The sequence below is a fragment of the Neopsephotus bourkii genome, unplaced genomic scaffold (assembly GCF_033783945.1).
Source record: "Neopsephotus bourkii isolate Nb327-2 ecotype Australia unplaced genomic scaffold, CSIRO-AGI_Nbou_v1 NB_1590, whole genome shotgun sequence".
NCBI classification, from domain to species: domain Eukaryota; kingdom Metazoa; phylum Chordata; class Aves; order Psittaciformes; family Psittacidae; genus Neopsephotus; species Neopsephotus bourkii.
Genome location: NW_026902066.1, coordinates 31,776 through 47,483, shown reverse-complemented (window position 1 = coordinate 47,483; position 15,708 = coordinate 31,776). Strand labels below are relative to the sequence as shown.

Here is a 15,708-nt window from a genome sequence, read left to right as displayed (position 1 = left end):
GGGGCCCCCGGAACTGGCGCAGGCTCCTAAGCCCCGCCCCCCCTCGCCCCGCCCCCACCCCACCGCCACCGCCCCTCCCCCTCCTCCGGCCACGCCCCCCCCGCTTGGGGAGGGAGGGGGAGGGGGAGGGAGAGGGGGGGAGGGGGGAGGAGGAGGGGGGAGGGGGAGCCCCGTGGGTGCCTGTGGGGGGGGAAAGGGAGGGAGAAGTGAGAGGGGGAGGGGCTTAAAGGGAGGAGGGGCGGGGCTTAAAGGGGCGGGGCCGGCACTGACCTCGCAGGGAGCGGCGGGGGGGGCGGCGCGGGGGGGTGATGTCATCGGCGGGGAAGCCCAGGAACTCCTCCTATTGGTGGAGAGCAGCGTCAGCCACGCCCAGGGGACACGCCCCCGACCCCCCCAACAGGCCACGCCCCCTGGTGGGGGGGACGGAGGGATGGAGAGGGGGGTCATAGGGCCACATAATTGCCCCCCATTGCCCCATAATTTTCTCCCATTGCCGCACAAGTGATCCACCACTGCCCCACTGCCCCATAACTGCTCCACAACTGCCCCCATTGCCCCATAACTGCCCCACTGACCCCTAACGGCCCCATAACTGCCCCCTATTGAACCACAACTGCCCCCATTGCCTCACAAGTGCCACATATCTGCCCCCATTGACTCACAACTGCCCCGGAACCGCCGCCATTGCCCCATGACCGCAACCATTGCCTCACAACTGCCCCCCATTGACCCATAATTGCCCCCCAGACAACCACCCCCATTGCCCCATAGCCTCCCCCATTGCCCCATAGCCTCCCCCATTGTCCCCTATCTGCCCCCATTACCCCACAACCACCCCCATTACCCCACAACCAGCCCTATTGCCCCACAAACAGCCCCACTGCCCCATAACCACCCCCATTGCCCCATATCTGCCCCCATTGCCCCACAACCACCCCTACTGCCCCACAACCACCCCCATTCCCCCCCCTTTCCTCACCGTCTTCCTCCTCTTTCCTCCTCCTCCTCCTTCTCCTTCTCCTCCTCCCCCGGAGGCCCCGAGCAGGGCCCGCAGGCGCCGGAGGCCCCCGGCCAGGCCCAACAAGGCCGCAAGGGTCGGGTCGGGGCCTGCAGCGGGGCCCGGCGGGGCCAGGAGCGGGGTCCGGGCCCTGGGGGCCGGGGGCGGCCGGGCCGGGCCCCGCGGAGGCCGCGCGGGGAAGCGGCCTCGGCCCGGAGCAGGCCCCGGCCCCGCGGAGGCTCCGCCGCCCGCCGCCATCTTGGCGCTCTGAGGGGAAGGCAGAGCCGGGGGGGCGTGGCTAAAAGGGAGCGGGCGGCGCTGATAGGCGGAGCCAGGCTGGGAGGGAAAGGGGAGCGGCCAATCGCGGTGGGATGGGAGGGGTGGAGGCGCGCGGGGTGTCATGGGATACAGGGGGGGTGCTGGACTACGAGTCCCATGGGGCGTTGCGGCCAAGGGGGTTATGGGAAGGGGGGATGGGGGCACTATAGGGGATAATGGGGGTCCTATAGAGGTAATGGGGTCCTATGGGGGGTGATGGGGGTCCTATAGGCGGTAATGGGGTCCTATAAGGGGTGATGGGGGTCCTATAGGGGGTAATGGGGGTCCTATAGGGGTAATGGGGGCCCTATAGGGGATAATGGGGGTCCTATAGGCAGTAATGGGGTCTTATAGGGAGTAATGGGGATCCTATAGGGGTAATGGGGGCCCTATAGGGGGTGATGGGGGTCCTATAGGGGGTGATGGGAGTCCAATAGGGGGTAATGGGGTCCTATAGGGGGTGATGGGGGACCTATAGGGGGTAATGGGGTCCTATAGGGGGTGATGGGGGTCCTATAGGCAGTAATGGGGTCCTAGAGGGGGTAATGGGGGCTCCATAGGGGGTAATGGGGGACAATAGGGGCTAATGGGGGCCCTATAGAATGTGATTGCTCCTTATGGGGGGGTAATGGGTCCCTATGGAGGTGCTGTGGATCCCTATGGGGGGGTTTGGGGACCCTATGGAGTGCATAAGGAGGACTATGGGGGGGCTGGGGTCCCTATGAGGGTGCTATGGGTCGCATAGAGGATGCTATGGGTCCCTATGGGGATGCTGTGTGTCCCGTAGAGGATGCTATGGGTCCCTATGGGGGTGCTATGGGTCCCTATAGGGCTCTTTATGGCCCCTGTGCCCCATAGGGGCCCCCCCATCCATCCCTATCCCCGTCCCCCCCCGCATTCCGTGCATTCCTCAGCAGCCAATCAGCGCCCTTCTGGGGGACGGGGCCACCCTTAGCCCCGCCCCTGCCATTGGGAACCCAGCGCTGGGGTGGGGGCCCCCCCAGATGGGATCCAACCATGGTGGGGGTCGGACGGGGGGGGCAAATAACGGGGGGGGCAATGGCGGGTAAATGGGGGCTTATGGGGGTAAATAAGGGCCTATGGGGGTAATTGGTGGGTTAATGAGGGTCTATGGGGGTAATTGGGAGGGTAAATGGGGGTCTAGGGGTGTAAATGGGGGCCTATGGGGTGTAAATGGGGTCCTATGGGGGGCCTATGGGGGCCTATGGGGTGTAAATAGGGGCCTATGGGGGCCTATGGGGTGTAAATAAGGGCCTATGGGGGTAATTGGGGGGTTAATGAGGGTCTATGGGGGTAAATGAGGGCCAAGGGGGGTAAATGGTGGACTATGGGGGTAATTGGGGGTGTAAATGGGGGCCTATGGGGGTAAATGGGGGGCTATGGGGGTGATGGGGGGGTAAATGGGGGTCTAGGGGGGTAAATGGGGGCCTATGGGGCCAATTGGGGGGGGTAAATGGGGTCCTATGGGGGTAATTGTTGTCCTATGGAGGCAATTGGGGGGGGTAAATGGGTGCCCACGGGGGGGGGGCAATTGGGGTCGTGCCCCCCATGACCTTTTGACCCCTTTGGAGGAGGCGCTATTGGCTCTGCTGGTTGCCGGGGTAACAGGTAAGCGATCCCATGTGGGGTGTGCCCCCCCCCATAGTGGGCGGAGCCTCCCTAAGCCCCGCCTCCTTCCTTCTGTCAGCGTCGGCCACGCCCTTCGTGGAGGAGCCGACCAATGGGAGCGTGGTGCTGGGCGGGGAGGCGGAGCTCCGCTGCGTCGTGCGCGGGGGCGTGGTCGCGCAGTGGGCGCGGGACGGGCTCCTCCTCGGGGCCCCGCCCACCGCCGCCCACCCGCGCTACCGATTGGCTGGGGATCCGCAACGAGGTGGGAGGGGCTTAAAGGGGAGGAGGGGGCGTGGTTTAGGGGGAGAGGGCGTGGTTTGAAGGGGGCGTGGCCACGCAGGGCAGTACCACCTCCGGATCAAGGGGGTGGAGCTTGAGGATGACGCCGCCTTCGAGTGCCAGGCCGGGGGGGGGAACGGGACCGGCCCCCCCCGCGCGTCCCGGAGCGCCCGGCTCAGGGTGATGGGTACGGAGTGAATGGGGATGAATGGGGATGAATGGGAATGAATGGGAATGAATGGGAATGGGAATTAGATGGGATGGGGATGGGGATGAATGGGAACGGTAATGGGGACGGGAATGAATGGGAATGGGAATTGGGTAGGATGGGAATGGGGATGGGAATGAATGGGAATGGGAATGGGGATCAGAATTGGAATGGGAATAGGATGGGGATGGGATGGGAATGGGAATGAATGGGAATGGGATGGGATCGGAATGAATGGGAATGAAAGAGATGGGAATGGGGATGGGAATGGGAATGGGATGGGGATAGGATGGGAATGGGGATGGGAATGGGAATGAATGGGAATGGGAATGGGGATGAATGGGGATGGGAATGAGAATGGGGATAGGGATGGGAATGGGAATGAATGGGAATGAATGGGATGGGGATAGGATGGGGATGGGGATGGGACGGCGCCTATAGGGGCTATATAGGGGCTCTATAAGGGCTCTATAGGGGTTCTATAAGGGCTCTATAGGGGCTCTATAGAATCTCTATAGGATCTCTATAGGGGTCTCCCTCGCCCCCCCCCAGTGCCCCCGGGGCCGCCGGCGCTGGAGCTGCCGCCGGGGGAGGAGCTGCCGTGGGTGGGCGGGGCCGAGGTGCACGTGAGCTGCCACGCCCACGACGCACGCCCCGCCCCGCGCCTCGTTCTCACCCTCGGTGACGTCACCGCGGGGGGGGGGGTGCGGGATTGGGGTCATTTGGGGTCATTTGGGGTCATTTGGCATCGTTTTGAGTCATTTTGGGGTTGGGGTCATTTTGGGTCATTTTGGGGGCATTTTGGGGTATTTAGCATCATTTGGGGTCCCATTGATGGTATTAGGGCTCATTTTGCATCACTGGAGGAGGAATTGCCTTAATTTGGGGGGGAAATGGGAGGATTTTGGGTCATACGAGGGGGAATTGGGGAAGTGGGGGCATTTTTTGGTATTTTGGGTCATTTTGGTTTGATTTTAAGGATATGGGGTGGTTTGGGGTGATTTTTGGGTGTTTTTTGTGTGTTTTGAGGTCATTTGGGGTGTTTTGAGGTAATTTTGGGTGTTTTGAGGTAATTTTGGGTGCTTTGGGGTGTTTTAGGGGTGATTTGGGGTGGTTTGGGGCTATTTTGGGCTGATTTGGGCCGTTTTGGCACAGGGGGGGTGCCGCTGCCCGAAGCCTCCTCTCGAGTCTTTGAGGGCTCCCACCCGAAACTGAGCAGCGCCGAGGTCACCGTCAGGTGAGCGCCCCCTAGACCAGTATAGACCAGTGTAGACCAGTATAGACCAGTATAGACCAGTATGGACCAGTATGGACCAGCGTGGCCCATTGAGACCCATTGGGGCCCACTGAATCCCATTGAATCCCTTGACTCCCATTGGCCCCCATTGACTCCATTGACTCCCATTGACCACCATTGACTCCATTGACTCCATTGACCCCCATTACCCCCCATTGACCCCCATTGCCCCCCATTGACCCCCATTGACCCCCATTGCCCCCCCCATTCACCCCCATTGACTCCCAATGACCCCATTGACCCCCATTGCCCCCATTGTCCCCAGGCTGACCCCGCAGCGCCAGCACCATGGACAGCGCCTGCTCTGCGCCGCCTCCAATGAGGCCGGGGCCGCCCCGACCGAGGCCGCGCTCACCCTGGATGTGCTCTGTGAGCGCCCAGCACCCCCCATTGACCCCATAGACCCCCATTGACCCCATAGACCCCCCATTGACCCCATAGACCCCCATTGACCCCATAGACCCCCCATTGACCCCATAGACCCCCACTGACCCCATAGACCCCCACTGACCCCATAGACCCCCCATTGACCCCATAGACCCCCATTGACCCCATAGACCCCCCATTGACCCCCATAGACCCCCACTGACCCCATAGACCCCCCATTGACCCCATAGACCCCCACTGACCCATAGACTCCCATTGACCCCATAGACCTCCATAGACCCCCATTGACCCCCATAGACCCCCATTGACACCCATAGACCCCCATTGACCCCATAGACCCCCATTGACCCCATAGAGCCCCATTGACCCCATAGAGCCCCATTGACCCCATAGAGCCCCATTGACCCCATAGAGTCCCATTGATCCCATAGACTCCCATTGACCCCATAGACCCCCACTGACCCCATAGACCTCCATTGACCCCCATAGACTCCCATTGACCCCATAGACCCCCCATTGACCCCATAGACCCCCATTGACCCCATAGAAGAGGACCCCATTGACCCCATAGACCCCCATTGACCCCATAGACCCCCATTGACCCCATAGAAGAGGCCCCCATTGACCCCATAGAAGAGGCCCCCATTGACCCCATAGAAGAGGACCCCATTGACCCCATAGAAGAGGCCCCCATTGACCCCATAGACCCCCATTGACCCAGTCACCCCATTGACCCATGAGCCCCCATTGACCCCATAGACCCCCCATTGACCCCATAGACCCCCCATTGACCCCATAGACCCCCATTGCCCCATAGAACCCCCATTGATCCCATAGAACCCCATTGACCCCATAGACCCCCCATTCTAACCCATTGCTCCCAGTCCCACCGGGCCCCCCCACCATTGAGGGCCTGGATTCGCCCCACGTGCGGGCAGGGGACAAACTGGAGCTCGTGTGCATCGTGCGGGGGGGGAACCCTCCCCCCAGCCTCCATTGGGACAAGGTAATGGGGGGCAATGGGGGTAATGGGGGCAATGAGGCAATGGGGGGAATGGGGGGAATGGGGGGAATGGGGGGAATGGGGCAATGGGGGCAATGGGGGCAATGGGGGCAATGGGGTAATGGGGGCAGTGGGGACAATGGGGGTAATGGGGGCAATGGGGGCATTGGGGGTAATGGGGGCAATGGGGGGTAATAGGTTAATAGGTAATGGGGCAATGGAGTCAATGGGTGTCAATGGGGGTCAATGGAGTCAATGGGAGCCAATGGGGTCAATGGAGATCAATGGAGTCAATGGAGTCAATGGAGTCAATGGGAGTCCAAGCGCGTTGGCGCCCCCTGCAGGACGGGAGGCCACTGGCGGCTCCCTGGGTGACGCAGCGCCCCCTGGCGGTGACGCGGAGCCCCCTGGCGGTGGCCGTGACCCGCGGGGACGACGGCGCCACCCTGCGGTGCCGTGTGCAGACACAGCGCCCCCTGGCGGCCGGGGGGAGCGCCAGCGTCACCCTGCACGTGACCTGTGAGCCAATTGGGGGCAATGGGGGTAATGGGGGGAATGGGGATCAATGGGGGTAATGGGGATAATGGGGGGTGATGGGGGACAATGGGGGTAATGGGGATCAATGGGGGAATGGGGGGCAATGGGTGGTAATGGGGGGAATGGGTGGTAATGGGAGGCAATGGGTGCAATGTGGGGTAATACGGATAATGGGGGCAATGGGGGGTAATGGAGATCAATGGGGGTAAGTGGGGCAATGGGGGTAATGGGGGACAATGGGTGGTAATGGGGGTCAATGGGGGTAATGGGGGCAATGGGGTCAATGGGGGTCAAGGGGTGTCAAAGGGTATCAATGGGTGTCAATGGGGGTCAATGGGTCTCAATGGCTCCCAATGGCTCCCAATGGGTGTCAATGGCTCCCAATGGGACTCAATGGCTCCCAATGGGTGTCAATGGCTCCCAATGGCTCCCCATGGTTGTCAATGGCTCCCCCTGGGTGTCAATGGCTCCCCATGGGTGTCAATGGCTCCCAATGGTTGTCAATGGCTCCCCATGGGTGTCAATGGCTCCCCATGGGTGTCAATGGCTCCCAATGGGGGTCAATGGCTCCCAATGGGTGTCAATGGCTCCCAATGGCTCCCCATGGTTGCCAATGGCTCGCAGACCCCCCTTCGGAGGTGACGCTCTCGGGGCCGCGGGGGGGGGCCGAGAACGAGTCCCTGACCCTGACGTGCGCCAGCGGCCCCAGCAACCCCCCCGCGCGCCTGCACTGGTGGCTGGGCGGCCGCCAGCTGCGGCCTAGCGAGAGCAGCACCGCGCCGGTGCGCCCCCTGCTGGCGGGGAGGACTATGGGGGGCTATGGGGGTCTATGGGGGCTATGGGGGGCTATGGGGGTCTATGGGGGGTCTATGGGGGGGCTATGGGGGTCTATGGGGGCTATGGGGGGCTATGGGGTTATAGGGGGCGGCTATGGGGATCTACGGGGGGGCTATGGGGTTCTATGGGGGGGCTATGGGGTTCTATGGGGGAGGCTAAAGAGGCCCATGGGAGAGTCTATGGGCGGGGTCAATGGAGGTCAATGGGAGGGGTTTTGGAGCTCAATGGGGGTCTTTGGGGCATCTATGGGGGTCTATGGGGGTCATTGGGGTCAATGGGGGTCAAGGAGGGTCAATGGGGTCTATGGGAATCAAGGAGGGTCAATGGGGTTCTATGGGGGTCAATGGGGCTCTATGGGGGTCAATGACCCCCCCATTCCCCCCAGGCCCCCGGGGGGGGCACGGTGACGTCATCGAACCTGACCCTTGTGGCGCGGCGCAGCGAGCACGGGCGCCCCCTGGTGTGCGAGGCGGCGGCGGCGGGAGTGGGCGTGGCCAGGGCCAGCCTCGTTCTGAGCATCACCCGTGAGCCAATGGGGGGCAATGGGGGTCAATGGGGGTCAATGGGGGCCAATGGGGGTCAATGGGGTCAATGGGGCTCAACGGGTGTCAATGGGGTCAATGGGCGTCAATGAGGGTCAATGGGGTCAATGGGCTCAATTAGGTCAATGGGCTCAATGGGCCCCCCTTGCCCCCCCCAGACCCCCCTGATTCGCTGTGGATCGAGGCCCCGCCCCCCAACGCCTCCTTCCGGGTGGGGGCGCTCGTGAGGCTCGGCTGCTACGCGCGGGGGGGGCACCCCCCTCCCCGCCTCGTCTGGAGCAAGGTGGGAGCCACTGGGATGGACTGGGATGGACTGGGTCCCTATGGGTCCCTATTGATCCCTAGAGGTCCCTATGGTTCTCTATGGGTTCTCTATGGGTCCCTATGGGTCTCTATGGGTTCCTATGGCTCCTATTGGTCCCCATTGGCGCCCACAGGAGGGGCGGGCCCTGCAGGAGCCCCTCCCAGGCTGGGGGCGGGACCTGGAGCTGAAGCTGAGCCCTGGGGACAACGGCGCCGCCTTCACCTGCGGGGACACCGCCCACCAGCAGGGGGCGCCCCGCGCCAGCACCCGCCTGCGGGTCCTCTGTGAGCACCCGCGCCCGTCTCTATGGTCTATGGGGGCTCTATGGGGGTCTATGGGGGTCTATGGGTCTCTATGGTCTCTCTATGGGTCTCTATGGGTCTCTATGGTCTCTCTATGGGTCTCTATGGTCTCTCTATGGTCTCTATGGTCTCTCTATGGTCTCTCTATGGTCTCTATGGTCTCTCTATGGTCTCTCTATGGTCTCTATGGTCTCTCTATGGTCTCTATGGGTCTCTATGGTCTCTCTATGGGTCTCTATGGGTCTCTATGGTCTCTCTATGGGTCTCTATGGTCTCTCTATGGTCTCTCTATGGTCTCTATGGTCTCTCTATGGTCTCTATGGGTCTCTATGGTCTCTCTATGGGTCTCTATGGTCTCTATGGTCTCTCTATGGTCTCTATGGTCTCTATGGTCTCTCTATGGTCTCTATGGTCTCTCTATGGTCTCTATGGTCTCTATGGTCTCTCTATGGTCTCTATGGTCTCTATGGTCTCTATGGTCGCAGTCCCCCCCCAGTCGGTCTCCATCAGCGCCTCCCCCCGGGAGCCCCGCCTGGGCCAGCGCCTGCAGCTGACCTGCGTCACCGGGAGCAGCCACCCCGCCCCCACCCTCACCTGGCACCTGCATGGACGCACGTGGGTGCCCCATAGACCCCCATAGACCCCATAGACCCCCATAGACCCCCATAGACCCCCATAGCCCCCATAGCCCCCCATTGACACCCCATTGACCCCCATAGCTCCCCATAGACCCCATAGCCCCCCATAGACCCCATAGCCCCCCCATGGCCCCCATTGCACCCCATTGATCCCTATGGCAGGGAGCCGGGGGAGCCGCTCCCCCCCAGCCCCGCCCCCCACGGGGGGGTCTCGGTGGCCTCCCGGCTCCGCCTGCAGGTGGCGCTGCAGGACCAGGGTCACGTGATCACCTGCGCGGCCGCCAGCCCCGCCCTGGGGGTGACCGTGAGGGCGGGGCACAGACTGAGCGTGAGGCGTGAGTGGGGGCAAGGGGGTCAATGGGGGGCAATGGGGGGCAATGGGGGGCAATGGGGGGCAATGGATATCAGTGGGGGTCAATGGGTTTCAATGGTTATCAATGGGTATCAATGGGTTTCAATGGTTATCAATGGGTATCAGTGGGTATCAATGGGTATCAATGGGTATCAATGGTTATCAATGGGTATCAATGGATATCAATGGTTATAAATGGTTATCAATGGGTATCAATGGGTTTCAATGGTTATCAGTGGTTATCAATGGGTATCAGTGGTTATCAATGGTTATCAATGGGTATCAATGGTTATCAATGGGTATCAATGGATATCAATGAGTATCAATGGGTATCAATGTCTCTCAATGGCTCCCCCCCCAGACCCGCCGCTGCTGCGCTCCCCCCCCGGCGGGCGGGTGCTGGCTCTCGAGAACAGCGGCGCCGTGCTGCCGTTGCTAGGAGACGCGCACCCCCCCCTGCGCGAGTGCGCCTGGAGCCGGGACGGGGCCCGCCTGGGTGCGGCCAGGGATGGAATGGGGTATTATGGGATGGAATGGGGTATTATGGGGTGGAATGGGGTATTATGGGGTGGAATGGGGTATTATGGGATGGAATGGGGTATTATGGGGTGGAACGGGGTATTATGGGATGGAATGGGGGATAATAGAGTATAATGGGGTGTAATGTCGTTATAATGGGAGTTAATGGGGTTATAATGGGGGATAATGGGAAATAATGGGGTCTAATGGGGGATAATGGGGTCTAATGTGGTTATAATGGGGTTATAATGGGGTATAACGGGGTATAACATGATATTATGGGATATTTTGGGATGTAATGGGGTTATAATGTGGTTGTAATGGGGTATAATGGGGGATAATGGGGTGTAATGGGGATAATAGGGTCATAATGGGGTATAAGGGTGTATAATGGGGTTATAATGGGGGATAATGGTTTATAATAGTGTATAACGGGATATAATGGGGATAATGGGATGTAATGGCTTATAATGGGATATAATGGGGTTATAATGGGGTATAATGGGTCTATAATGGGGTATAATAGGATGTAATGGGTTGTAATGGGTTATAATGGGGTTATAATGGGTTATAATGGGGTTATAATGGGTTATGATGCGGTCCAATGGGGTTATAATGGGGTATAATGGGGTTATAATGGGTTGTAATGGGACATAATGGGAACCAACGGGGTATAACGGGATTGAATGGGTTTCAATGGGCTCCAACGGGTGTCTATGGGCTCCAATGGGTCTCTATGGGCTCCAACGGGTCTCTATAGGCTCCAACGGGTGTCTATGGGCTCCAACGGGTGTCTATGGGCTCCAACGGGTGTCTATGGGCTCCAACGGGTCTCTATGGGCTCCAACGGGTGTCTATGGGCTCCCGGGCGCCCCCAGCCCCGTCGCCGCGGCACCGGCTGCTGCCGGGGGGCTCCCTGGCCATCGGGAACCTGTCCCGGAGCGACGCCGGCCTCTACCGGGTGCAGTGCGGGAACGCCGAGGGCAAGGGCAGCGCCAGCGTCCGCCTCGACGTCCACTGTGAGCCCCACGGGGGCCTCTGGAGCCCCACAGCGCCCTATGGCACCCTATGGCATCCCTATGGCATCCCTATGGCATCCTATGGCACCCTATGGCATCCTATGGCACCCTATGGCGCCCCATAGCATCCCTATGGCACCCTATAGCATCCCTATGGCACCCTATGGCATCCCTATGGCACCCTATAGCATCCCTATGGCATACCTACTGCATCCCTACTGCATCCCTATGGCATACCTACTGCATCCCTATGGCACCCTACTGCATCCCTATGGAGCCCCAGAGCTTCCTATGGCATCCCTATGGCACCCCATAGCATCCCTATGACATCCTATAGCATCCCTATGACATCCTATAGCATCCCATAGCAACCTATGGGGCCCTATAGCATCCCTATAGCATCCCTATGGCACCCTATGGCATCCTATAGCAGCCTAAAACACCCTGTAGCATCCCTGTAACACCCTATAGGACCCCTATAGCACGTATAACACCCTATAGCACCCCTATAGCATCCCTGTGACACCCTATAGCACCCCTATAACACCCGATAGCATCCCTATAGCATTCCTATAACACCCGGTAACATCCCTGTAGCACCCCTATAGCACCCTTATAGCACCCTATAGCACCCTATAACACCCTACAGCATCCCTATAGCACCCCTGTAGCACCCTATAGCACACTGTAACACCCTATAGCACCCTTATAGCACCCTATAACACCCTATAGCACCTCTATAGCACCCCATAACACCCTATAGCACCCTATAGCACCCTATAGTACCCCTATAGCACCCCTATAACACCCTATATAACCCCTTGACCTTTGACCCCCCCCAGACCCCCCCTCCATCGTGCGGGCGCCCGACCCGGTGGTGGTGGACGAAGGCGGGACCATAGAGATGGAGTGCGAGGCCGAAGGGCGCCCCCTGCTGGACGGGAGTCTCCGCTGGCAGCGCCTGGTGGGATGGGGCTTATTATGGGATGTGGGGTGTGGGGTACGGATCCCAATGGGATCCAATGGGAGCATCCCATGCCCTCATTCCTCCCCGCCACCAGGGGGCGCTGTCTCCGGGCCCCATGGGGCTCCCTATGGGGCTGGAGGCGCTCGGGGGCGTCCCCGTGGGGCGGCTCCGGGTCTCGGGCGCCCGTCGGGACATGGGCGGGGCCTACGAGTGTCACGTGGACACGGGGATCCCGCCCCCTGCGCGCGCCGTCATCCGCCTCCTGATTCGCTGTGAGTGGGGCGGGGCTAAGGGAGGGGCGGCCAATGGGGGGGGGAGCAATGGGGGGGGGGCACCCAATGGGGGTTGTCAGTGGAGGGCGGGCAGCCAATGGGGGGTGATCAATGGGGGGCATCAATGGAGAGCACCCAATAGGGGTCAACCAATGGGGTCATCAATGGAGGGGGGGCACACAATGGGGGTCCCCATCCCATCCCATCCCATCCCATCCCATCCCCATCCCATCCCCATCCCATCCCCCTCCCATCCCCATCCCATCCCATCCCATCCCCATCCCATCCCCATCCCCATCCCATCCCCATCCCATCCCATCCCCATCCCATCCCCATCCCCATCCCATCCCCATCCCATCCCATCCCCATCCCATCCCATCCCCATCCCATCCCCATCCCATCCCCATCCCATCCCACCCCATCCCATCCCCATCCCATCCCCATCCCCATCCCATCCCCATCCCATCCCATTCCCACCCCATTCCCACCCCATTCCCAGATGGGCCGGAGCTGGAGGCGGTGCCGGAGCCGGAGCCGATCCCGGTGCTGGTTCCGGATGGAGCCGATGCCGTGGCCCTTGGGTGCCGGGCGCGGGGGGTGCCCCCCGTGGAGCTGCACTGGGTGCAGGGCGGCCGCCCCATCAGCACCATGGACAGCAGGTACCCAATGGCACCCTATGGCAACCAATGGCACCCTATGGCACCCTATGGACCCAATGGCACCCTATGGCACCCAATGGTACCCATTCCCAATCCCATCCCATTCCCATCCCATTCCCATCCCCACCAGGTTCCAGCAGCTCCAATGGTCGGACCCCCCCTGGACCCGGGGCCTCCTGACCGTGGCCAACATCAGCCAGGATCGGGCCCGCCTGCGCTCCCAGTCCCGGCACCTGGCCCCATCCCAGTACCTGAACTGGGAGCAGGGCTGGGATGGGAACGGGACACTGGGAATGCTGGAGTGCGTGGCACGGAATGAACTGGGAACGGTGCGGAGGCGCTTCCGGCTGCGGCTGGCAGGTACTCGGATGGGGATGGGATGGGGATGGGGATGGGATGGGGATGGGATGGACTGGGATACCAGCCCATACTGGTTTGTACTGGTCCATATGTTTCATACTGGTCCATACCAGTCTGTGCTAATACATCCTGGTCCAAACTGGTCTTTACTGGTTCTACCTGCTCCATGTCTATACCGATCTACACTGATCCATACTGGTTCTAACTGGCAAATACTGGTTCTAACTGCTCCATACTGGTTCCAACTGGTCTAACCACTCCACACTGGTTCTACCTGCTCCATGTCCACACTGATCTGTACAGCTCCATACTGGTTCTAACTGCTCCATACTGGTTCTAACTGGCCCATACTGGTTTTAACTGGTTCTAACTGGGCCGTCCTGCTCCCCACTGCCCCCCCAGACCGCCCGGACCCCCCCCACTCCCTGCGCGTCTCTGGGGCCACCCCCAGCTCCCTGCGGATCTCCTGGAGCCCCGGCTTCAATGGGGGCAGCGCCCAAAGCTTCCTGATCAGGTGGGACCCAGAAAGACCCCAGAGAGAGACAGAGGGACCCATAGAGACCCATAGAGACCCATAGAGACACATAGAGACCCATAGAGACACATAGAGACCCATAGAGACCCATAGAGACCCATAGAGACCCATAGAGACACATAGAGACCCATAGAGACACATAGAGACCCATAGAGACCCATAGAGACCCATAGAGAACCCATAGAGAACCCATAGAGACACATAGGGACCCATAGAGACCCCACAGAGACCCATAGAGACCCATAGAGACCCCACAGAGACCCATAGAGTCCCCATAGAGAGACATAGAGACCCATAGAGACCCATAGAGACCCTACAGAGACTCATAGAGACCCCATAGAGAACCTATAGAGCTCCATAGAGACCCTACAGAGATCCATAGGGACCCTATAGACATACATAGAGACCCATACAGGCCCCATAGATCCCCATAGAGACCCTATAGAGATTCACAGAGACCACATAGAGACCCATAGACACACCGTACAGACCCATAGAGCCCCATAGAGACCCCATAGAGACACACAGAGATCCCATAGAGACCCATAGAGACCCATAGAGACCCCACAGAGATCCCATAGAGCCCCATAGGTACCCATCAGTTCTCCCCTTTCCCCCCCCCACCAGCGCGCGGGTGCCCGGGGCCCCGCCCCCTCCCTCCTACGTCATCACCTCGGCCTCCTCCCACACGCTGACGGGGCTGCGCCCGGCCACGCCCTATGACGTCACCGTGCGCGCGCGCAACGCCCGCGGCGACAGCGCCCCCACCGTCATCCGGGGCATCACTTCCGGTAAGGCAGGCGGGAAAGGGACCGGAAGTGAGCGGGGTTAAAACCGGAGGTGACGCCGCTCACGTGATTTCCCCACCCGCCCCTAGAGCTGCCACGCGATTGGCCGGAGGAGGGAGCGGGGCCAACAGCGCCCCCTGCAGGTGAGGGACCCTTCACACACTTCCAGTTCCCAACACTTCCGGTTTCCAACACTTTCGGTTTCACACTTCCGGTTTCACACTTCCGGTTTCCAACACTTTCGGTTTCACACTTCCGGTTTCCAACACTTCCGGTTTCCAACACTTCCGGTTTCCGACACTTTCGGTTTCACACTTCCGGTTTCACACTTCCGGTTTCCAACACTTTCGGTTTCTCACTTCCGGTTTCACACTTCCGGTTTCACACTTCCGGTTTCCAACACTTTCGGTTTCACACTTCCGGTTTCCCACTTCCGGTTTCCAACACTTTCGGTTTCACACTTCCGGTTTCCCACTTCCGGTTTCACATCAGCCCTCCCGCCGCCCACGTGGCCCCTGGCGGCCTTGGCCTGCTCGGCTCTCGCCGCCATCTTGGGGGGGGCGCTCTGGTGCTGCCGCCGACGGCACTTCCGGGAGGCGGTGCCGGAAGTGACGGCGCAGAAAGGAAGCGAGGTAGGGACAAGCAACGACTACGGACCGGAACCGGAAGTGGGTGAGTACGGAACAGGGGGGGCGGGGCTTAATGAAGCCCCGCCCACCCCGTTCAAGCCACTCTCCCATTGGCTGCCACTCAGGTGCCCTCGACCAATGGGAAGCTGAGGAAGAATGGGGGGGCTACGAGGAGGTAAAAGGGGGCGGGGCCTAAAGGGATGGGCGGGGTGGAGGGGGAAGGCGAGGCTTGAATCCACGTGACCCGTTTGCCCCGCCCCTTCCAGGTGCTGCCCCCTGCCCCCCGTGTGACCCCGGAGGGGGAGCTCGTGTGAAGAGGCCCCGCCCCCA

At 60.6% G+C, this 15,708-nt stretch overlaps 1 protein-coding gene across 1 annotated transcript; it reads left to right on the top strand.

The window, feature by feature from the left end:
- The first annotated feature begins 2,374 nt into the window (after window positions 1–2,374).
- Window positions 2,375–15,692, top strand: NPHS1 (NPHS1 adhesion molecule, nephrin). Its single transcript, XM_061372058.1, has 27 exons — window positions 2,375–2,401; window positions 2,908–2,944; window positions 3,024–3,206; window positions 3,285–3,410; window positions 3,984–4,112; window positions 4,587–4,668; window positions 4,994–5,097; window positions 6,000–6,121; window positions 6,463–6,637; window positions 7,280–7,437; window positions 7,878–8,016; window positions 8,193–8,317; window positions 8,472–8,622; window positions 9,126–9,255; window positions 9,441–9,613; window positions 9,992–10,126; window positions 11,028–11,168; window positions 12,011–12,132; window positions 12,230–12,407; window positions 12,907–13,066; window positions 13,197–13,426; window positions 13,829–13,940; window positions 14,589–14,752; window positions 14,839–14,892; window positions 15,242–15,421; window positions 15,504–15,553; window positions 15,645–15,692. Exons 1-27 carry the CDS (start codon window positions 2,375–2,377, stop codon window positions 15,690–15,692), a joined length of 3,435 nt encoding a protein of 1,144 aa, XP_061228042.1.
- Window positions 15,693–15,708: the final 16 nt, after the last annotated feature.